Source organism: Bombina bombina, chromosome 1 (assembly GCF_027579735.1).
Source record: "Bombina bombina isolate aBomBom1 chromosome 1, aBomBom1.pri, whole genome shotgun sequence".
Taxonomy (NCBI): domain Eukaryota; kingdom Metazoa; phylum Chordata; class Amphibia; order Anura; family Bombinatoridae; genus Bombina; species Bombina bombina.
In genome coordinates this window covers 1,505,635,160-1,505,660,032 of record NC_069499.1, presented here as the reverse complement: position 1 = coordinate 1,505,660,032, position 24,873 = coordinate 1,505,635,160, and the positions used below count along the sequence as shown (strand labels likewise).

Genomic DNA, 24,873 nt, shown 5'->3' with positions numbered 1-24,873 from the left:
GAGAAAAAGTAGGTTTGAGCTGGCGAAGATTATATCATCGAGCCCTAAGTGTCATTTGTTTGTCGCACTCTCTCAGGCAGTCACACTAAGGGCTCCATGTACTAAGCCGTCAATTCATCCGTCATTGTAGATGCGGATAAACTCGCCATTACTCGCCGCGGGCGAAATGGTGTCCGCTGTCGCTATGTACTAATAATCCCCCAATAAATAGACAAGTCTAGCACGCCGTGAGCAGTGGCGGATTATTGATACATTTGACGCCTCACTTGCCGCGACTAAGCTGATGTACTTAACTTTCAGTTGAATTGTCTGGCCAATTATTAACACGTGACATACAAGGTGTCACGAACATCATAGTAGTCGCGGGAATAGAATTTTGCTCCTATAAAAGTTCAACTTATCAAACAACTTTATTATTGTTCAAAATTTTTTGAAGAGTGATAACAGAGCGTTATTTTTGTAATATTTATTTACAATTTGGATATGGCTTCATCTGGATCTGATAATATATAAATATTAATATAAAAATAATTATAAAGATTGACAACTATACAATACAAATTTAAAATATAGATTACTCTTTAATTACAGTCGACAAATTGGGCGCAATTTATGTACATGGAAATGAGAGACAAATTAGACGCCAGTTATGCTGTAAGTACAATGCTGATATTACTGCTTTTTATATATGTCTAGACAGGCGTCTAGATTGACTTTCCTATTGTTTTGTACCTTGCCCGCCACCTAAAAGGTGGCGAGGCAAAAATAACGAGGTGGGAGCGGAAATTGTAGCGAGCGGACAAATAGATTTTTTAGTACATTCGTTTTTGGCGAGTTGGTGGTCAAATGTGTCTAATTACAGTGAAAAATGGAGAGGTGGCGAGGTTTGGCGGATAAGTACGCTCGCAAATTTTAAAGATGCGAGTTTGAACATAGTTGACGACTTTGTACATATCAGTTTGCGAGTTTTGACGCAAGATTTGTTGCGGGTAGCTCGCTGACTGCTTAGTACAAGGAGCCCTAAGTGTCATTTGTTATGTCGCACTCTCTGTCAGTCACACTAAGTGTCATTTGTTTGTCGCACTCTCTGTCAGTCACACTAAGTGTCATTTGTTATGTCGCACTCTCTGTCAGTCATACTAAGTGTCATTTGTTATGTCGCACTCTCTGTCAGTCACACTAAGTGTCATTTGTTATGTCGCACTCTCTGTCAGTCATACTAAATGTCATTTGTTATGTCGCACTCTCTGTCAGTCACACTAAGTGTCATTTGTTATGTCGCACTCTCTGTCAGTCACACTAAGTGTCATTTGTTTGTCGCACTCTCTCTGTCAGTCATACTAAGTGTCATTTGTTATGTCGCACTCTCTGTCAGTCACACTAAGTGTCATTTGTTATGTCGCACTCTCTGTCAGTCACACTAAGTGTCATTTGTTTGTCGCACTCTCTCTGTCAGTCACACTAAGTGTCATTTGTTTGTCGCACTCTCTCAGGCAGTCACACTAAGTGTCATTTGTTTGTCGCACTCTCTCAGGCAGTCACACTAAGTGTCATTTGTTATGTCGCACTCTCTCAGGCAGTCACACTAAGTGTCATTTGTTATGTCACTCTCTCTGTCAGTCATACTAAGTGTCATTTGTTATGTCGCACTCTCTGTCAGTCACACTAAGTGTCATTTGTTATGTCGCACTCTCTCTGTCAGTCATACTAAGTGTCATTTGTTTGTCGCACTCTCGGGCAGTCACACTAAGTGTCATTTGTTTGTCGCACTCTCTCTGTCAGTCACACTAAGTGTCATTTGTTTGTCGCACTCTCTCTGTCAGTCACACTAAGTGTCATTTGTTATGTCGCACTCTCTCTGTCAGTCACACTAAGTGTCATTTGTTATGTCGCACTCTCTCTGTCAGTCACACTAAGTGTCATTTGTTATGTCGCACTCTCTCTGTCAGTCACACTAAGTGTCATTTGTTATGTCGCACTCTCTCTGTCAGTCATACTAAGTGTCATTTGTTTGTCACACTCTCTCTGTCAGTCACACTAAGTGTCATTTGTTATGTCGCACTCTCTCTGTCAGTCATACTAAGTGTCATTTGTTATGTCGCACTCTCTCTGTCAGTCATACTAAGTGTCATTTGTTATGTCGCACTCTCTCTGTCAGTCACACTAAGTGTCATTTGTTATGTCGCACTCTCTGTCAGTCACACTAAGTGTCATTTGTTATGTCGCACTCTCTGTCAGTCACACTAAGTGTCATTTGCTTGTCGCACTCTCTCAGGCAGTCACACTAAGTGTCATTTGTTTGTCGCACTCTCTCTGTCAGTCACACTAAGTGTCATTTGTTATGTCGCACTCTCTCTGTCAGTCACACTAAGTGTCATTTGTTATGTCGCACTCTCTCTGTCAGTCACACTAAGTGTCATTTGTTATGTCGCACTCTCTCTGTCAGTCACACTAAGTGTCATTTGTTTGTCGCACTCTCTCAGGCAGTCACACTAAGTGTCATTTGTTATGTCGCACTCTCTCAGGCAGTCACACTAAGTGTCATTTGTTATGTCGCACTCTCTCTGTCAGTCATACTAAGTGTCATTTGTTATGTCGCACTCTCTCTGTCAGTCACACTAAGTGTCATTTGTTATGTCGCACTCTCTCTGTCAGTCATACTAAGTGTCATTTGTTTGTCGCACTCTCTCGGGCAGTCACACTAAGTGTCATTTGTTTGTCGCACTCTCTCTGTCAGTCACACTAAGTGTCATTTGTTTGTCGCACTCTCTCTGTCAGTCACACTAAGTGTCATTTGTTATGTCGCACTCTCTCTGTCAGTCACACTAAGTGTCATTTGTTATGTCGCACTCTCTCTGTCAGTCACACTAAGTGTCATTTGTTATGTCGCACTCTCTGTCAGTCACACTAAGTGTCATTTGTTTGTCGCACTCTCTCAGGCAGTCACACTAAGTGTCATTTGTTATGTCGCACTCTCTCAGGCAGTCACACTAAGTGTCATTTGTTATGTCGCACTCTCTCTGTCAGTCACACTAAGTGTCATTTGTTATGTCGCACTCTCTCTGTCAGTCACACTAAGTGTCATTTGTTATGTCGCACTCTCTCTGTCAGTCACACTAAGTGTCATTTGTTATGTCGCACTCTCTCTGTCAGTCACACTAAGTGTCATTTGTTTGTCGCACTCTCTCTGTCAGTCACACTAAGTGTCATTTGTTATGTCGCACTCTCTCTGTCAGTCACACTAAGTGTCATTTGTTATGTCGCACTCTCTCTGTCAGTCACACTAAGTGTCATTTGTTATGTCGCACTCTCTCTGTCAGTCACACTAAGTGTCATTTGTTTGTCGCACTCTCTCTGTCAGTCACACTAAGTGTCATTTGTTATGTCGCACTCTCTCTGTCAGTCATACTAAGTGTCATTTGTTTGTCAGCACTCTCTCTGTCAGTCACACTAAGTGTCATTTGTTTGTCGCACTCTCTCTGTCAGTCACACTAAGTGTCATTTGTTATGTCGCACTCTCTCTGTCAGTCACACTAAGTGTCATTTGTTATGTCGCACTCTCTCTGTCAGTCACACTAAGTGTCATTTGTTTGTCGCACTCTCTCTGTCAGTCACACTAAGTGTCATTTGTTATGTCGCACTCTCTCTGTCAGTCACACTAAGTGTCATTTGTTATGTCGCACTCTCTCTGTCAGTCACACTAAGTGTCATTTGTTATGTCGCACTCTCTCTGTCAGTCACACTAAGTGTCATTTGTTATGTCGCACTCTCTCTGTCAGTCACACTAAGTGTCATTTGTTATGTCGCACTCTCTCTGTCAGTCATACTAAGTGTCATTTGTTATGTCGCACTCTCTCTGTCAGTCATACTAAGTGTCATTTGTTATGTCGCACTCTCTCTGTCAGTCATACTAAGTGTCATTTGTTATGTCGCACTCTCTCTGTCAGTCACACTAAGTGTCATTTGTTTGTCGCACTCTCTCTGTCAGTCACACTAAGTGTCATTTGTTATGTCGCACTCTCTCTGTCAGTCACACTAAGTGTCATTGTTATGTCGCACTCTCTCTGTCAGTCACACTAAGTGTCATTTTGTTATGTCGCACTCTCTGTCAGTCAACTAAGTGTCATTTGTTATGTCGCACTCTCTCTGTCAGTCACACTAAGTGTCATTTGTTTGTCGCACTCTCTCTGTCAGTCACTACTAAGTGTCATTTGTTATGTCGCACTCTCTCTGTCAGTCACACTAAGTGTCATTTGTTATGTCGCACTCTCTCTGTCAGTCACACTAAGTGTCATTTGTTGTGCCTTCTCTCTGTCAGTCACACTAGTTCATTTGTTATGTCGCACTCTCGTCAGTCACACTAAGTGTCATTTGTTATGTCGCACTCTCTCTGTCAGTCACACTAAGTGTCATTTGTTTGTCGCACTCTCTCTGTCAGTCACACTAAGTGTCCATTTGTTTGTCGCACTCTCTCTGTCAGTCACACTAAGTCGTCATTTGTTATGTCGCACTCTCTCTGTCAGTCACACTAAGTGTCATTTGTTATGTCGCACTCTCTCTGTCAGTCACACTAAGTGTCATTTGTTATGTCGCACTCTCTGTCAGTCACACTAAGTGTCATTTGTTTGTCGCACTCTCTCTGTCAGTCACACTAAGTGTCATTTGTTATGTCGCACTCTCTCTGTCAGTCACACTAAGTGTCATTTGTTATGTCGCACTCTCTCTGTCAGTCACACTAAGTGTCATTTGTTATGTCGCACTCTCTCTGTCAGTCACACTAAGTGTCATTTGTTTGTCGCACTCTCTGTCAGTCACACTAAGTGTCATTTGTTTGTCGCACTCTCTCTGTCAGTCACACTAAGTGTCATTTGTTATGTCGCACTCTCTCTGTCAGTCACACTAAGTGTCATTTGTTTGTCGCACTCTCTCTGTCAGTCATACTAAGTGTCATTTGTTATGTCGCACTCTCTCTGTCAGTCACACTAAGTGTCATTTGTTTGTCGCACTCTCTCTGTCAGTCACACTAAGTGTCATTTGTTTGTCGCACTCTCTCTGTCAGTCATACTAAGTGTCATTTGTTATGTCGCACTCTCTCTGTCAGTCATACTAAGTGTCATTTGTTATGTCGCACTCTCTCTGTCAGTCATACTAAGTGTCATTTGTTATGTCGCACTCTCTCTGTCAGTCATACTAAGTGTCATTTGTTATGTCGCACTCTCTCTGTCAGTCATACTAAGTGTCATTTGTTATGTCGCACTCTCTCTGTCAGTCACACTAAGTGTCATTTGTTATGTCGCACTCTCTCTGTCAGTCACACTAAGTGTCATTTGTTATGTTGCACTCTCTCTGTCAGTCACACTAAGTGTCATTTGTTATGTCGCACTCTCTGTCAGTCACACTAAGTGTCATTTGTTATGTCGCACTCTCTCTGTCAGTCACACTAAGTGTCATTTGTTTGTCGCACTCTCTCTGTCAGTCACACTAAGTGTCATTTGTTATGTCACACTCTCTCTGTCAGTCACACTAAGTGTCATTTGTTATGTCGCACTCTCTCTGTCAGTCACACTAATGTCATTTGTTATGTCGCACTCTCTGTCAGTCACACTAAGTGTCATTTGTTATGTCGCACTCTCTGTCAGTCACACTAAGTGTCATTTGTTATGTCGCACTCTCTCTGTCAGTCACACTAAGTGTCATTTGTTTGTCGCACTCTCTGTCAGTCACACTAAGTGTTCATTTGTTATGTCGCACTCTCTCTGTCAGTCACACTAAGTGTCATTTGTTATGTCGCACTCTCTCTGTCAGTCACACTAAGTGTCATTTGTTATGTCGCACTCTCTCTGTCAGTCACACTAAGTGTCATTTGTTTGTCGCACTCTCTCTGTCAGTCACACTAAGTGTCATTTGTTATGTCGCACTCTCTCTGTCAGTCACACTAAGTGTCATTTGTTATGTCGCACTCTCTCTGTCAGTCACACTAAGTGTCATTTGTTTTTTCGCACTCTCTCTGTCAGTCACACTAAGTGTCATTTGTTATGTCGCACTCCTCAGGCAGTCACTCTAAGTGTCATTTTGTTTGTCGCACTCTCTCTGTCAGCACACATATGTGTCATTTGTTATGTCGCACTCTCTGTCAGTCACACTAAGTGTCATTTGTTTTGTCGCACTCTCTTGTCAGGTCACACTAAGTGTCATTTGTTATGTCGCACTCTCTCTGTCAGTCACACTAAGTGTCATTTGTTATATTGTGCACTCTCTCTGTCAGTCATACTAAGTGTCATTTGTTATGTCGCACTCTCTCTGTCATTCATACTATTAAGTGTCATTTGTTATGTCGGCACTCTCTGTCATAGTCAATACTAAGTGTCCATTTGTTATGTCGCACTCTCTTCTGTCAGTCACTCTAAGTGTAATTTGTTTGTCGCACATCTCTTCACTGGCAGTCACACTAATGATTTCTATTTGTTTGTCGCACTCTCTCTGTCAGTCACACTAAGTGTCATTTGTTGTCGCACTCTCTCTGTCGACACAAATAAGTAGTCATTGGTTATGGTCGCACTCTCTCTGTCAGTCACACTAAGTGTCATTTGTTATGTCGCACTCTCTCTGTCAGTCACACTAAGTGTCATTTGTTATGTCGCACTCTCTCTGTCAGTCACACTAAGTGTCATTTGTTATGTCACACTCTCTCTGTCAGTCACACTAAGTGTCATTTGTTATGTCGCACTCTCTCTGTCAGTCACACTAAGTGTCATTTGTTTGTCGCACTCTCTGTCAGTCACACTAAGTGTCATTTGTTATGTCGCACTCTCTCTGTCAGTCACACTAAGTGTCATTTGTTTGTTGCACTCTCTGTCAGTCACACTAAGTGTCATTTGTTATGTCGCACTCTCTCTGTCAGTCACACTAAGTGTCATTTGTTTGTCGCACTCTCTGTCAGTCACACTAAGTGTCATTTGTTATGTCGCACTCTCAGGCAGTCACACTAAGTGTCATTTGTTTGTCGCACTCTCTCTGTCAGTCACACTAAGTGTCATTTGTTATGTCGCACTCTCTGTCAGTCACACTAAGTGTCATTTGTTATGTCGCACTCTCTGTCAGTCACACTAAGTGTCATTTGTTATGTCGCACTCTCTCTGTCAGTCACACTAAGTGTCATTTGTTATGTCGCACTCTCTCTGTCAGTCACACTAAGTGTCATTTGTTATGTTGCACTCTCTCTGTCAGTCACACTAAGTGTCATTTGTTATGTCGCACTCTCTCTGTCAGTCATACTAAGTGTCATTTGTTATGTCGCACTCTCTGTCAGTCACACTAAGTGTCATTTGTTATGTCGCACTCTCTGTCAGTCATACTAAGTGTCATTTGTTTGTCGCACTCTCTGTCAGTCACACTAAGTGTCATTTGTTTGTAGCACTCTCTCTGTCAGTCATACTAAGTGTCATTTGTTATGTCGCACTCTCTCTGTCAGTCATACTAAGTGTCATTTGTTTGTCGCACTCTCTCTGTCAGTCACACTAAGTGTCATTTGTTTGTCGCACTCTCTCTGTCAGTCATACTAAGTGTCATTTGTTATGTCGCACTCTCTCTGTCAGTCACACTAAGTGTCATTTGTTATGTCGCACTCTCTCTGTCAGTCATACTAAGTGTCATTTGTTATGTCGCACTCTCTGTCAGTCACACTAAGTGTCATTTGTTATGTCGCACTCTCTCTGTCAGTCACACTAAGTGTCATTTGTTATGTCGCACTCTCTGTCAGTCACACTAAGTGTCATGTGTTATGTCGCACTCTCTCTGTCAGTCACACTAAGTGTCATTTGTTATGTCGCACTCTCTGTCAGTCACACTAAGTGTCATTTGTTATGTCGCACTCTCTCTGTCAGTCACACTAAGTGTCATTTGTTTGTCGCACTCTCTCTGTCAGTCACACTAAGTGTCATTTGTTATGTCGCACTCTCTCTGTCAGTCACACTAAGTGTCATTTGTTATGTCGCACTCTCTCTGTCAGTCACACTAAGTGTCATTTGTTTGTCGCACTCTCGGGCAGTCACACTAAGTGTCATTTGTTATGTCGCACTCTCTGTCAGTCACACTAAGTGTCATTTGTTATTGTCGCACTCTCTCCTGTCAAGTCACACTAAGTGTCATATGTTATGTCGCACTCTCTCAGTCAGTCACACATATGTGTCATTTGTTTGTCGCATCTCTCTCTGTCCAGTCACACTAAGTGTCATTGTTTATGTCGCACTCTCTCTGTCAGTCAACACTTAAGTGTCATTTGTTATGTCGACACTCTCTCTATGTCATGCATCACACTAAGTGTCATTTGTTTGTCCGCACATCTCGGGCAGATTCAACACTAAGGGGTTGTCATTGATTTGTTATGTCGCACTCCTCTGTCTAGTTCATTCACTAAAGTGTCATTTGTTATCGCTCGCACTCTCTCTGTCAGTCACACTATAGTGTCATTTGTTTATGTCGCTGATCACATCTCTCTGTCATGATCCACACTAAGTGTCATTTAGTTTGTCGCTACATCCTCTGTACAGTCACACTAAGTGTCTATTTAGATAGTCCGCACATCTCTCTTGTACAGTCACTACTAAGTGTCATTTGTTATGTCGCACTCTCTGTCAGTCACACTAAGTGTCATTTGTTTGTCGCACTCTCTGTCAGTCACACTAAGTGTCATTTGTTTGTCGCACTCTCTGTCAGTCACACTAAGTGTCATTTGTTTGTCGCACTCTCTGTCAGTCACACTAAGTGCCATTTGTTATGTCGCACTCTCTCTGTCAGTCACACTAAGTGTCATTTGTTATGTTGCACTCTCTCTGTCAGTCACACTAAGTGTCATTTGTTATGTCGCACTCTCTCTGTCAGTCACACTAAGTGTCATTTGTTTGTCGCACTCTCTGTCAGTCACACTAAGTGTCATTTGTTATGTCGCACTCTCTGTCAGTCACACTAAGTGTCATTTGTTATGTCGCACTCTCTCTGTCAGTCACACTAAGTGTCATTTGTTTGTCGCACTCTCTGTCAGTCACACTAAGTGTCATTTGTTATGTCGCACTCTCTCTGTCAGTCACACTAAGTGTCATTTGTTATGTTGCACTCTCTCTGTCAGTCACACTAAGTGTCATTTGTTATGTCGCACTCTCTCTGTCAGTCACACTAAGTGTCATTTGTTATGTCGCACTCTCTCTGTCAGTCACACTAAGTGTCATTTGTTATGTCGCACTCTCTCTGTCAGTCACACTAAGTGTCATTTGTTTGTTGCACTCTCTGTCAGTCACACTAAGTGTCATTTGTTATGTCGCACTCTCTCTGTCAGTCACACTAAGTGTCATTTGTTATGTCGCACTCTCTCTGTCAGTCACACTAAGTGTCATTTGTTTGTCGCACTCTCTCTGTCAGTCACACTAAGTGTCATTTGTTTGTCGCACTCTCTCTGTCAGTCACACTAAGTGTCATTTGTTATGTCGCACTCTCTCTGTCAGTCACACTAAGTGTCATTTGTTATGTCGCACTCTCTCTGTCAGTCACACTAAGTGTCATTTGTTATGTTGCACTCTCTCTGTCAGTCACACTAAGTGTCATTTGTTATGTCGCACTCTCTCTGTCAGTCACACTAAGTGTCATTTGTTTGTCGCACTCTCTCTGTCAGTCACACTAAGTGCCATTTGTTATGTCGCACTCTCTGTCAGTCACACTAAGTGTCATTTGTTTGTCGCACTCTCTCTGTCAGTCACACTAAGTGTCATTTGTTATGTCGCACTCTCTCTGTCAGTCACACTAAGTGTCATTTGTTTGTCGCACTCTCTCTGTCAGTCACACTAAGTGTCATTTGTTATGTCGCACTCTCTCTGTCAGTCACACTAAGTGTCATTTGTTATGTCGCACTCTCAGGCAGTCACACTAAGTGTCATTTGTTTGTCGCACTCTCTCTGTCAGTCACACTAAGTGTCATTTGTTATGTCGCACTCTCTCTGTCAGTCACACTAAGTGTCATTTGTTATGTCGCACTCTCTGTCAGTCACACTAAGTGTCATTTGTTATGTCGCACTCTCTGTCAGTCACACTAAGTGTCATTTGTTTGTCGCACTCTCTGTCAGTCACACTAAGTGTCATTTTTTATGTCGCACTCTCTCTGTCAGTCACACTAAGTGTCATTTGTTATGTCGCACTCTCTGTCAGTCACACCTAAGTGTCATTTGTTATGTCGCACTCTCTCTGTCAGTCACACTTAAGTGTCATTTGTTATGTCGCACTCTCTGTCAGTCACACTAAGTGTCATTTGTTATGTCGCACTCTCTCTGTCAGTCACACTAAGTGTCATTTGTTAGTTGCACTCTCTCTGTCAGTCACACTAAGTGTCATTTGTTTATGTCGCACTCTCTGTCAGTCACACTAAGTGTCATTTGTTATGTCGCACTCTCTGTCAGTCACACTAAGTGTCATTTGTTATGTCGCACTCTCTGTCAGTCACACTAAGTGTCATTTGTTTGTCGCACTCTCTCTGTCAGTCACACTAAGTGTCATTTGTTATGTCGCGACCTCTCTCTGTCAGTCACACTAAGTGTCATTTGTTATGTCGCACTCTCTCTGTCAGTCCACACTAAGTGTCATTTGTTATGTCGCACTCTCTCTGTCAGTCACACTAAGTGTCATTTGTTATGTCGCACTCTCTCTGTCAGTCACACTAAGTGTCATTTGTTTGTCGCACTCTCTCTGTCAGTCACACTAAGTGTCATTTGTTATGTCGCACTCTCTCTGTCAGTCACACTAAGTGTCATTTGTTATGTCGCACTCTCTCTGTCAGTCACACTAAGTGTCATTTGTTTGTCGCACTCTCTCTGTCAGTCACACTAAGTGTCATTTGTTATGTCGCACTCTCTCTGTCAGTCATACTAAGTGTCATTTGTTATGTCGCACTCTCTCTGTCAGTCACACTAAGTGTCATTTGTTTGTTGCACTCTCTGTCAGTCATACTAAGTGTCATTTGTTATGTCGCACTCTCTCTGTCAGTCACACTAAGTGTCATTTGTTTGTTGCACTCTCTCTGTCAGTCACACTAAGTGTCATTTGTTATGTCGCACTCTCTGTCAGTCACACTAAGTGTCATTTGTTATGTCGCACTCTCAGGCAGTCACACTAAGTGTCATTTGTTGTGTCGCACTCCTGTCAGTCACTAAGTGTCATTTGTTATGTTGCACTCTCTCTGTCAGTGCACACTAAGTGTCATTTGTTATGTCGCACTCTCTCTGTCCCAGTCACACTAAGTGTCATTTTTATGTCGCACTCTCTCTGTCAGTCACACTAAGTGTCATTTGTTTGTCGCACTCTCTCTTGTCAGCTCACACTAGTGTCATTTGTTTGTCGCACTCTCTCTCTGTCAGTCCACTATGATGTCATTTGTTTGTCGCACTCTCTCTGTCAGTCACACTAAGTGTCAATTGTTTGTCGCAACTTCTCTGTCAGTCACACTAAGTGTCATTTGTTTGTTCGCACTCTCTCTGTCAGTCACACTAAGTGTCATTTGTTTGTCGCACTCTCTCTGTCAGTCATACCTAAAGTATCCATTTGTTATGTTTCGCACCTCTCTGTCAGTCACACTAAGTGTCATTTGTTTGTCGCACTCTCTCTGTCAGTCACACTAAGTGTCATTTGTTTGTCGCACTCTCTCTGTCAGTCATACTAAGTGTCATTTGTTATGTTGCACTCTCTCTGTCAGTCACACTAAGTGTCATTTGTTTGTCGCACTCTCTCTGTCAGTCACACTAAGTGTCATTTGTTATGTCGCACTCTCTCTGTCAGTCACACTAAGTGTCATTTGTTATGTCGCACTCTCTCTGTCAGTCACACTAAGTGTCATTTGTTTGTCGCACTCTCTCTGTCAGTCATACTAAGTGTCATTTGTTATGTCGCACTCTCTGTCAGTCACACTAAGTGTCATTTGTTTGTTGCACTCTCTCTGTCAGTCACACTAAGTGTCATTTGTTTGTTGCACTCTCTCAGGCAGTCACACTAAGTGTCATTTGTTATGTCGCACTCTCTCTGTCAGTCATACTAAGTGTCATTTGTTATGTCGCACTCTCTCTGTCAGTCACACTAAGTGTCATTTGTTATGTCGCACTCTCTGTCAGTCACACTAAGTGTCATTTGCTTGTCGCACTCTCTCAGGCAGTCACACTAAGTGTCATTTGTTATGTCGCACTCTCTCTGTCAGTCACACTAAGTGTCATTTGTTTGTCGCACTCTCTGTCAGTCACACTAAGTGTCATTTGCTTGTCGCACTCTCTCAGGCAGTCACACTAAGTGTCATTTGTTATGTCGCACTCTCTCTGTCAGTCACACTAAGTGTCATTTGTTTGTCGCACTCTCAGGCAGTCACACTAAGTGTCATTTGTTTGTCGCACTCTCTCTGTCAGTCACACTAAGTGTCATTTGTTATGTCGCACTCTCTGTCAGTCACACTAAGTGTCATTTGTTATGTCGCACTCTCTGTCAGTCACACTAAGTGTCATTTGTTATGTCGCACTCTCTCTGTCAGTCACACTAAGTGTCATTTGTTATGTCGCACTCTCTCTGTCAGTCACACTAAGTGTCATTTGTTATGTTGCACTCTCTCTGTCAGTCATACTAAGTGTCATTTGTTATGTTGCACTCTCTCTGTCAGTCATACTAAGTGTCATTTGTTATGTCGCACTCTCTGTCAGTCACACTAAGTGTCATTTGTTTGTTGCACTCTCTCTGTCAGTCATACTAAGTGTCATTTGTTATGTCGCACTCTCTCTGTCAGTCACACTAAGTGTCATTTGTTTGTCGCACTCTCTCTGTCAGTCACACTAAGTGTCATTTGTTTGTCGCACTCTCTCTGTCAGTCACACTAAGTGTCATTTGTTTGTCGCACTCTCTCTGTCAGTCACACTAAGTGTCATTTGTTTGTCGCACTCTCTCTGTCAGTCACACTAAGTGTCATTTGTTTGTCGCACTCTCTCTGTCAGTCACACTAAGTGTCATTTGTTATGTCGCACTCTCTCTGTCAGTCATACTAAGTGTCATTTGTTATGTCGCACTCTCTCTGTCAGTCACACTAAGTGTCATTTGTTTGTCGCACTCTCTCTGTCAGTCACACTAAGTGTCATTTGTTATGTCGCACTCTCTCTGTCAGTCACACTAAGTGTCATTTGTTTGTCTGCACTCTCTCTGACAGTCACACTAAGTGTCATTTGTTTGTGCACTCTCTCTGTCAGTCACACTAAGTGTCAATTGTTATGTCGCACTCTCTCTGTCAGTCATACTAAGTGTCATTTGTTATGTCGCACTCTCTGTCAGTCACACTAAGTGTCATTTGTTATGTCGCACTCTCTCTGTCAGTCCACACTAAGTGTCATTGTTTGTCGCACTCTCTGTCAGTCACACTAAGTGTCATTTGTTATGTCGCACTCTCTCTGGCAGTCACACTAAGTGTCATTTGTTTGTCGCACTCTCTCTGTCAGTCCACACTAAGTGTCATTTGTTTGTCGCACACTCTCTCTGTCAGTCCCACTACGGTCAATTTGTTTTGTCGCACTCTCTCTGTCAGTCACACTAAGTGTCATTTGTTATGTCGCACTCTCTCTGTCAGTCACACTAAGTGTCATTTGTTATGTCGCACTCTCTCTGTCAGTCACACTAAGTGTCATTTGTTATGTCGCACTCTCTGTCAGTCACACTAAGTGTCATTTGTTTGTTGCACTCTCTCAGGCAGTCACACTAAGTGTCATTTGTTTGTCGCACTCTCTGTCAGTCACACTAAGTGTCATTTGTTTGTCGCACTCTCTCTGTCAGTCACACTAAGTGTCGTTTGTTATGTCACTCTCTCTGTCAGTCACACTAAGTGTCATTTGTTTGTCGCACTCTCTCTGTCAGTCACACTAAGTGTCGTTTGTTTTGTCACTCTCTCTGTCAGTCACACTAAGTGTCATTTGTTATGTCGCACTCTCTCTGTCAGTCACACTAAGTGTCATTTGTTTGTCGCACTCTCTCTGTCAGTCACACTAAGTGTCATTTGTTATGTCGCACTCTCTCTGTCAGTCACACTAAGTGTCATTTGTTATGTCGCACTCTCTCTGTCAGTCACACTAAGTGTCATTTGTTTGTCGCACTCTCTCTGTCAGTCACACTAAGTGTCATTTGTTATGTCGCACTCTCTGTCAGTCACACTAAGTGTCATTTGTTTGTCGCACTCTCTCTGTCAGTCACACTAAGTGTCATTTGTTATGTCGCACTCTCTCTGTCAGTCACACTAAGTGTCATTTGTTATGTCGCACTCTCTCTGTCAGTCACACTAAGTGTCATTTGTTATGTCGCACTCTCTCTGTCAGTCACTACTAAGTGTCATTTGTTATGTCGCACTCTCTGTCAGTCACACTAAGTGTCATTTGTTATGTCGCACTCTCTCTGTCAGTCACACTAAGTGTCATTTGTTATGTCGCACTCTCTCTGTCAGTCACACTAAGTGTCATTTGTTTGTCGCACTCTCTGTCAGTCACACTAAGTGTCATTTGTTATGTCGCACTCTCTCTGTCAGTCACACTAAGTGTCATTTGTTATGTCGCACTCTCTGTCAGTCACACTAAGTGTCATTTGTTATGTCGCACTCTCTCTGTCAGTCACACTAAGTGTCATTTGTTATGTCGCACTCTCTCTGTCAGTCACACTAAGTGTCATTTGTTATGTCGCACTCTCTCTGTCAGTCACACTAAGTGTCATTTGTTATGTCGCACTCTCTGTCAGTCACACTAAGTGTCATTTGTTATGTCGCACTCTCTGTCAGTCACACTAAGTGTCATTTGTTATGTCGCACTCTCTCTGTCAGTCACACTAAGTGTCATTTGTTATGTCGCACTCTCTCTGTCAGTCACACTAAGTGTCATTTGTTATGTCGCACTCTCTCTGTCAGTCACACTAAGTGTCATTTGTTATGTCGCACTCTCTGTCAGTCACACTAAGTGTCATTTGTTTGTCGCACTCTCTGTCAGTCACACTAAGTGTCATTTGTTATGTCGCACTCTCTGTCAGTCACACTAAGTGTCATTTGTTATGTCGCACTCTCTCTGTCAGTCACACTAAGTGTCATTTGTTTGTCGCACTCTCTCTGTCAGTCACACTAAGTGTCATTTGTTATGTCGCACCTCTCTGTCAGTCACACTAAGTGTCATTTGTTATGTCGCACTCTCTCTGTCAGTCACACTAAGTGTCATTTGTTTGTCGCACTCTCTGTCAGTCACACTAAGTGTCATTTGTTATGTCGCACTCTCTGTCAGTCACACTAAGTGTCATTTGTTTGTCGCACTCTCTCTGTCAGTCACACTAAGTGTCATTTGTTTGTCGCACTCTCTCTGTCAGTCACACTAAGTGTCATTTGTTATGTCGCACTCTCTCTGTCAGTCACACTAAGTGTCATTTGTTATGTCGCACTCTCTCTGTCAGTCACACTAAGTGTCATTTGTTATGTCGCACTCTCTCTGTCAGTCACACTAAGTGTCATTTGTTATGTCGCACTCTCTCTGTCAGTCACACTAAGTGTCATTTGTTATGTCGCACTCTCTCTGTCAGTCACACTAAGTGTCATTTGTTTGTCGCACTCTCTCTGTCAGTCACACTAAGTGTCATTTGTTATGTCGCACTCTCTCTGTCAGTCACACTAAGTGTCATTTGTTATGTCGCACACTCTCTGTCAGTCACACTAAGTGTCATTTGTTATGTCGCACTCTCTCTGTCAGTCACACTAAGTGTCATTTGTTATGTCGCACTCTCTCTGTCAGTCACACTAAGTGTCATTTGTTATGTCGCACTCTCTCTGTCAGTCACACTAAGTGTCATTTGTTATGTCGCACTCCTCTCTGTCAGTCACACTAAGTGTCATTTGTTATGTCGCACTCTCTCTGTCAGTCACACTAAGTGTCATTTGTTTGTCGCACTCTCTCTGTCAGTCACACTAAGTGTCATTTGTTATGTCGCACTCTCTCTGTCAGTCATACTAAGTGTCATTTGTTTGTCGCACTCTCTCTGTCAGTCACACTAAGTGTCATTTGTTTGTCGCACTCTCTCTGTCAGTCATACTAAGTGTCATTTGTTATGTCGCACTCTCAGGCAGTCACACTAAGTGTCATTTGTTATGTCGCACTCTCTCTGTCAGTCACACTAAGTGTCATTTGTTATGTCGCACTCTCTGTCAGTCACACTAAGTGTCATTTGTTATGTCGCACTCTCTCTGTCAGTCACACTAAGTGTCATTTGTTATGTCGCACTCTCTCTGTCAGTCACACTAAGTGTCATTTGTTTGTCGCACTCTCTGTCAGTCACACTAAGTGTCATTTGTTATGTCGCACTCTCTCTGTCAGTCACACTAAGTGTCATTTGTTATGTCGCACTCTCTCTGTCAGTCACACTAAGTGTCATTTGTTATGTCGCACTCTCTCTGTCAGTCACACTAAGTGTCATTTGTTTGTCGCACTCTCTGTCAGTCACACTAAGTGTCATTTGTTTGTCGCACTCTCGGGCAGTCACACTAAGTGTCATTTGTTATGTCGCACTCTCTGTCAGTCACACTAAGTGTCATTTGTTATGTCGCACTCTCTCTGTCAGTCACACTAAGTGTCATTTGTTTGTTGCACTCTCTGTCAGTCACACTAAGTGTCATTTGTTATGTCGCACTCTCTGTCAGTCACACTAAGTGTCATTTGTTATGTCGCACTCTCTCTGTCAGTCACACTAAGTGTCATTTGTTTGTCGCACTCTCGGGCAGTCACACTAAGTGTCATTTGTTATGTCGCACTCTCTGTCAGTCACACTAAGTGTCATTTGTTATGTCGCACTCTCTCTGTCAGTCACACTAAGTGTCATTTGTTATGTCGCACTCTCTCTGTCAGTCACACTAAGTGTCATTTGTTATGTCGCACTCTCTCTGTCAGTCACACTAAGTGTCATTTGTTATGTCGCACTCTCTCTGTCAGTCACACTAAGTGTCATTTGTTATGTCGCACTCTCTCTGTCAGTCACACTAAGTGTCATTTGTTATGTCGCACTCTCTCTGTCAGTCACACTAAGTGTCATTTGTTATGTCGCACTCTCTCTGTCAGTCACACTAAGTGTCATTTGTTATGTCGCACTCTCTCTGTCAGTCACACTAAGTGTCATTTGTTATGTCGCACTCTCTCTGTCAGTCACACTAAGTGTCATTTGTTATGTCGCACACTCTCTGTCAGTCACACTAAGTGTCATTTGTTATGTCGCACTCTCTCTGTCAGTCACACTAAGTGTCATTTGTTATGTCGCACTCTCTCTGTCAGTCACACTAAGTGTCATTTGTTATGTCGCACTCTCTCTGTCAGTCACACTAAGTGTCATTTGTTATGTCGCACTCTCTCTGTCAGTCACACTAAGTGTCATTTGTTATGTCGCACTCTCTCTGTCAGTCACACTAAGTGTCATTTGTTTGTCGCACTCTCTCTGTCAGTCACACTAAGTGTCATTTGTTTGTCGCACTCTCTCTGTCAGTCACACTAAGTGTCATTTGTTTGTCGCACTCTCTCTGTCAGTCACACTAAGTGTCATTTGTTTGTCGCACTCTCTCTGTCAGTCATACTAAGTGTCATTTGTTTGTCGCACTCTCTGTCAGTCACACTAAGTGTCATTTGTTATGTCGCACTCTCAGGCAGTCACACTAAGTGTCATTTGTTTGTCGCACTCTCAGGCAGTCACACTAAGTGTCATTTGTTATGTCACTCTCTCTGTCAGTCACACTAAGTGTCATTTGTTATGTCGCACTCTCTGTCAGTCACACTAAGTGTCATTTGTTATGTCGCACTCTCTGTCAGTCACACTAAGTGTCATTTGTTATGTCACTCTCTCTGTCAGTCACACTAAGTGTCATTTGTTATGTCGCACTCTCTGTCAGTCACACTAAGTGTCATTTGTTATGTCGCACTCTCTGTCAGTCACACTAAGTGTCATTTGTTATGTCGCACTCTCTCTGTCAGTCACACTAAGTGTCATTTGTTATGTCGCACACTCTCTGTCAGTCACACTAAGTGTCATTTGTTATGTCGCACTCTCTCTGTCAGTCACACTAAGTGTCATTTGTTTGTCGCACTCTCTCTGTCAGTCACACTAAGTGTCATTTGTTATGTCGCACTCTCTCTGTCAGTCACACTAAGTGTCATTTGTTATGTCGCACTCTCTGTCAGTCACACTAAGTGTCATTTGTTATGTCGCACTCTCTCTGTCAGTCACACTAAGTGTCATTTGTTTGTCGCACTCTCTGTCAGTCACACTAAGTGTCATTTGTTATGTCGCACTCTCTGTCAGTCACACTAAGTGTCATTTGTTATGTCGCACTCTCTCTGTCAGTCACACTAAGTGTCATTTGTTATGTTGCACTCTCTCTGTCAGTCACACTAAGTGTCATTTGTTATGTCGCACTCTCTCTGTCAGTCACACTAAGTGTCATTTGTTTGTCGCACTCTCTGTCAGTCACACTAAGTGTCATTTGTTATGTCGCACTCTCTCTGTCAGTCACACTAAGTGTCATTTGTTTGTCGCACTCTCTGTCAGTCACACTAAGTGTCATTTGTTATGTCGCACTCTCTCTGTCAGTCACACTAAGTGTCATTTGTTATGTCGCACTCTCTCTGTCAGTCACACTAAGTGTCATTTGTTATGTCGCACTCTCTCTGTCAGTCACACTAAGTGTCATTTGTTTGTCGCACTCTCTGTCAGTCACACTAAGTGTCATTTGTTATGTCGCACTCTCTCTGTCAGTCACACTAAGTGTCATTTGTTATGTCGCACTCTCTCTGTCAGTCACACTAAGTGTCATTTGTTATGTCGCTAGGGTTGCCACCTCAGCCATGTTTTCCCAGACACTTATGAGTTACACATGCTGCAGGGTGTGCAGGGAGGAACATGTATTGTGTTTCTGGACAGCACTATTCATATTCCTCCCTGCACACCCTGCAGCATGTGTAACTTATAAGTGTTCTGTATTTTAAGGGACGGGTGGCAACCCTATATGTCGCACTCTCTCTGTCAGTCACACTAAGTGTCATTTGTTATGTCGCACTCTCTCTGTCAGTCACACTAAGTGTCATTTGTTTGTCGCACTCTCTCTGTCAGTCACACTAAGTGTCATTTGTTTGTCGCACTCTCTCTATCAGTCACACTAAGTGTCATTTGTTTGTCGCACTCTCTGTCAGTCACACTAAGTGTCATTTGTTTGTCGCACTCTCTCTGTCAGTCACACTAAGTGTCATTTGTTTGTCGCACTCTCTGTCAGTCACACTAAGTGTCATTTGTTATGTCGCACTCTCTGTCAGTCACACTAAGTGTCATTTGTTATGTCGCACTCTCTCTGTCAGTCACACTAAGTGTCATTTGTTTGTCGCACTCTCTCTGTCAGTCACACTAAGTGTCATTTGTTATGTCGCACTCTCTCTGTCAGTCACACTAAGTGTCATTTGTTATGTCGCACTCTCTCTGTCAGTCACACTAAGTGTCATTTGTTATGTCGCACTCTCTCTGTCAGTCACACTAAGTGTCATTTGTTATGTCGCACTCTCTCTGTCAGTCACACTAAGTGTCATTTGTTATGTCGCACTCTCTCTGTCAGTCACACTAAGTGTCATTTGTTTTGTCGCACTCTCTCTGTCAGTCACACTAAGTGTCATTTGTTATGTCGCACTCTCTCTGTCAGTCACACTAAGTGTCATTTGTTATGTCGCACTCTCTCTGTCAGTCACACTAAGTGTCATTTGTTTGTCGCACTCTCTCTGTCAGTCACACTAAGTGTCATTTGTTTGTCGCACTCTCTCTGTCAGTCACACTAAGTGTCATTTGTTTGTCGCACTCTCTGTCAGTCACACTAAGTGTCATTTGTTTGTCGCACTCTCTCTGTCAGTCACACTAAGTGTCATTTGTTTGTCGCACTCTCTGTCAGTCACACTAAGTGTCATTTGTTTGTCGCACTCTCTCGGGCAGTCACACTAAGTGTCATTTGTTTGTCGCACTCTCTGTCAGTCACACTAAGTGTCATTTGTTTGTCGCACTCTCTCGGGCAGTCACAATCTGTTGCTTTCTCTATCAGTCTCAATTTATGTCACTTACAATCTCTCTGTCATGTATTTTCTCTCCTACAAATATAACATTTGAACTTGGATATCTTAGTGTTTTCAGTTTGTCTCTTTCCTCTGTGGTTCAAAGCCCCGAATAGTTTTTTTGTTTCTTTGTAAATTTACTTAGTGTTTTAGGTCTATTTCAAATATCCAACATACTTTGTCAAACACACATCTTTGTGCTTTGACAAATATCCAAAAGGATAGGATTCTGGCCACTCTAAAGTAATACATCTTTCATATATAGCTATATTGAGACTTACATATATTGTGGGGGAAATAATCAAGATTGCATTTAGTAAAGAACCTGTCCATCTGCAACCACCGCATGTGATGCAGTGTCCCATTGCAAAATGTAAAATTGCACAAGAGCTCTCTTGTACGATGTCACCCTTTGCTCTTGCCAAACCGATTGCGTGAGAGCAGGGCATGTCAATCACCCTGAATAAGTAAGTGTCTCTGAGGCAGAGGAGAAGAAAAAGAAGAAGTTTCTAACTGAACCTATCATGTGAGCCAATGACAAGAGACATAAATGTGCAGCCACCAATCGGCTGCCTAGAAGTGCATGCATAGGTATGCTTTTCAACAAATGATACTAAGCGAACAAAGTAAATTAGATAACAGAAGTAAATTAGAAAGTTGGTTAAAACTGCGTGCTCTGTCTGAAAGTTTAAATTTGACTTTACCGTCCCTTTAATTTTTATTTCTATGTCAATCAACATAAACACTAGATCAATACAAGAGAAAATTTTGTGGAAAAAAAATATATCTGTAGTCTCTAAAATCAGTGTTACTAATGCATTTAAACTGCAGCCCTCTTTGGCAGCAAACAGGTAAAAAGACAATTAAATGAATGTATTTCTGCTTCCCATTCATAGCTATGAAGCACTTCCAACGCTCCTGCACATTGTACTGGACTGCAAAGGAATTTTATGAATGGTTCCTCTTATAAAAGTTTTCTGTTTAAGAATTCTTTATAGAGTTGGCAGCAACAAAATCCACCAACTTGCAGTATCTTAAAATACCAAAATACTTGCTGGATTCATAGTGACCCCAATACAGAATATTCTTATATTGTAGGATAAAATAACACTAAAAGGACAATAAAGTGAAGATGGAACTTTAATGGTTTTAATAGAGCCATTTTACTTCTATTATAAAATATGCTTTATTATCTTGGGATGTGTGTTTGAAGAGTATAGCTAGGTATGTTCAGGGGTATCGAAGTGTCACTAGCACTGGCTGTAGTGTTTGCAACAATGTTTGAAGCAATGTTGTACATTGTTACAAACACATCCACCACAGAGAGCTAAAGAACTCCTTTGATCCAACCTGGGTTTACTCTTCAACAGAGAATAGCAAGAAAAACACACAGTTTTGATAATAGGAATAAATTGCAAAGTTATTTAAAGTTACACACATCTGAATTATTAAATATTTATTTAGATTTTCATGTGCCTTTATGAAGAATATCTATGTTTTTGTTACCATAATTACTATCACTTAACCATTATCTACAAATAAAGACTGATCAGTCCTTTCAACCTTGTTATCCTTATAAGCAGCAGGTAATATTTTATTTTAAAAAATCTGTTGCAATTTTTTAAAAATATTTTATTAGCCACCAGTATATATATAACAGTATTCATATTGCTTACATACATATATATTACTTGTATTACCATAAAATTCTGAGGTAAGTCCACAGTCCACACAGAAACAACAATGTTTACACAAGTCTGCAAACATGGGCTAAAAGTAATTAAGTGGTATTTTGGCAGTAAAATTAACTTTAAAATATAAAAATGCTAATTATTATGACATAATTAATTCTATTTACTTTCAAAATGTAAGAAAAAATACCTTATAAAATGAATGTGCTGAACAGGCATCAAATATCTGCAAAATGTGTATTTAAATAGTTCTCTTAAAGGGACATTGTACTAAAAAAAATTCAATCATGAAAATGATGCTGGCAAACATATTTTCGTGCAATAAATATTGTTTAAATGTGAAGGTAAACTAACAGTAAGTGCAGTTGATGATTATATATCTATCGCTTATCTAATTACAGAGACAACAGAAAAATAAATTAGTTTATTTAGCACAGGAACATGTATTAAAAAAAATATAACAAAGCACAGCAATACTTTTTGAAATACTCTATTTTAGATAAAAGCAAAGTCAATTGTTTGCATCATGACCCTTTCAGCCCATTCTTCAATTACCCAAGTATCATCTTTCCTAAAAAATGTATCAAATATACTATTCAGAAATAATGTTGGATCATTTATGTTTACTTTTACTGTTCAAATAAATTATACTAACGACGCACAACTATATATATAAAACCAACAGATACAGTGTGCTTCGCGTACAAATATAATTTATTACACAAAAGTATATGAAAACAATATATAACCATAATATTTCGCATTTTACTGTTAAAACGCCATCTTGTGGTCATATTTATAACAATAATGTGACAGACTTCAAATTACCATCTGGCATTGCTTTCTTTAAAAATGAAGAATAGTTATCAATACTATGAGCAGGCATCATTTCATAAGGAACAGACAATAAAATTGTAAAGGTAAATTGAGATATACCATAAGTCGTCTTTGGAAATGTACATAACATTGATTCACATAGAGAGAATTCATCTATCACTTAAAATACCTATAGAATATAATTTAATCTCAAAGGAAAAATTAAAATAAATATATACAACACATCATCCTTAGACCCCCTGGTTCAAAAGATGATAATGCACAGTAGATAGCTGTGTATGTGTGTATATATATATATATATATATATATATACAGTATATATATATATATATATATATATATACACACATATATACATACACATATATAAATACACATTTTAGGTCTACATCATTTTAATATACATATATACATACACTTGTTTTGCTACCCTACACTTTTTTGCTCCCCATCATTTTAGTTTTAATATATATATGTGTATATATATATATATATATATATATATATATATATACAGTATATATATATATATATATATATATATATATATATTTGTCTGTGTGTGCGTATATATGTATATATATATATTTGTGTGCATATATATATATATATATACATACATACAAACACACACACACATGAGAGATAGACGATAGATAGATAGATAGATAGATAGATAGATAGATATTTTGATGGATATAATATAATAGCACATACTACAAACCCCCATCTGGTTATTTTTTCCTGACACTGCTAGTACTGGTTCTTCCTAACATATGGATCAGGTAATGGTAAAATACACACAGCACCTTGTACTACTACTCATGATATGGAGTTTTAGTAAAGCAGAATATAGTTTCATTTGTAAAGAGAGCCTCTGGATCGGAAATTGTTAATAAACTATATACTATGAATTGTAAAAGTACATAATGATCAGTTGGCTCAGTGCTAAAGGGGGAAAAATAAACATGATAGATGTAATTGTTTATAAAGACTATTTATCATCACTCTTTAAGCTCAAAACGATATCAGCCTTAAGCTTACAATCAATAAGAAAAGGAGTCAGTAAATGAACCGTTACCAATAAGGGGAATACATAGGGACATATTAAGAATTTGAAAAGTAAGATCAAGATACATGTGTGCTGCAGAAATAATTGTATTGCTAGACTTATAAAGGATCTAAACACTATGTACATTAGCAGCTCCAGTTGAGATCACTGTAAGGGTTAATGATCATATACATATTTTCTGGGCATTGTGTAGCTGTGGGTAATCATCTGGTAGTCATCGTGACAATAGCTGAATATTAGCAGCTAAATGCAGCCACCTTTGACCCATTGCTTCCCGGAGAGTAACAGAAACCAGTATCCACTTACCTCCTCTACCGTGAGAGGCATACAGATCCGGTACTCCTTCAGCAGCATGTTCAATGCTTGAATAGGGTGAAATCCAAGGAACCAATGCAGGAATCAAAACCTGAATAAGGGGTTGGGGACCCCCAAATGAATGAATCTTCTGCAGACTGTGCCTTTCCTGTGCATTAAATCCCCTGCATAGAGGAGGAAGGGCTGACCCAGCAAGAAACCACAACTCAATCCTTAGACAGGAAAATATACTGTGGCTCTAGCAGCAAACACAGGCAACCATCCAAGGAGATACAGATCCACGCGTGGGGATGGGTGTGGATCACAACTCTGCAGCTATCAGGACATGCCAATACTGTGTATACTGTACTAGTATTTAATGTATAATATTGCACAGGGCAGAAAGAATCCTTGCTGGTAAAATAAAGAGATGCAGCTTTACTTCCAGTCTGGAAACAAAGCCATGCAGAGCTGATCACAAATCCCTCTTCCCTCTGCAGTTGGGCTCCTACACTTGACAAGATCTGGCTGGTTGTGTTGTTCCCCTCCTAATCTTTCCCCCCTCCAGGGTCTTTATCTGAAGCTGGAGCAGATGATGCAGCTCTCAGTTCCTAGTTGTATCTGTGTCCTGAAGACTGTGCTCGTGTCTGACATCAGCAGCAGGAAGGATGTGAGCGCTGGCCAATAGGGAAACTATACTCAGAAGAATGCAGAGAATTTAAATAAAACAGCATGCCTACTGCCTCAACTTGCCAGGGTCTGATCAGAAGGGGGATCTATTTGCGTTAGTGCCTGCTTTTTGCCACCTCGTTTGACATCAATATTTAATTGTATTTCTGC

General features: G+C 40.9%; 1 protein-coding gene across 1 annotated transcript in view; it reads right to left on the bottom strand.

Annotated features, from left to right (window-relative positions):
* Positions 1 to 24,664, bottom strand: part of PITPNC1 (phosphatidylinositol transfer protein cytoplasmic 1) — a 674,601-nt gene extending 649,937 nt beyond the window's left edge. Inside the window, exon 1 of the mRNA XM_053707933.1 lies at positions 24,046 to 24,664. Within this exon, the coding sequence (XP_053563908.1) occupies positions 24,046 to 24,093 (48 nt within the window). The 5' untranslated portion in view covers positions 24,094 to 24,664. The remainder of the gene's footprint in view (positions 1 to 24,045) is intronic.
* Between the last annotated feature and the right edge of the window lie 209 nt (positions 24,665 to 24,873).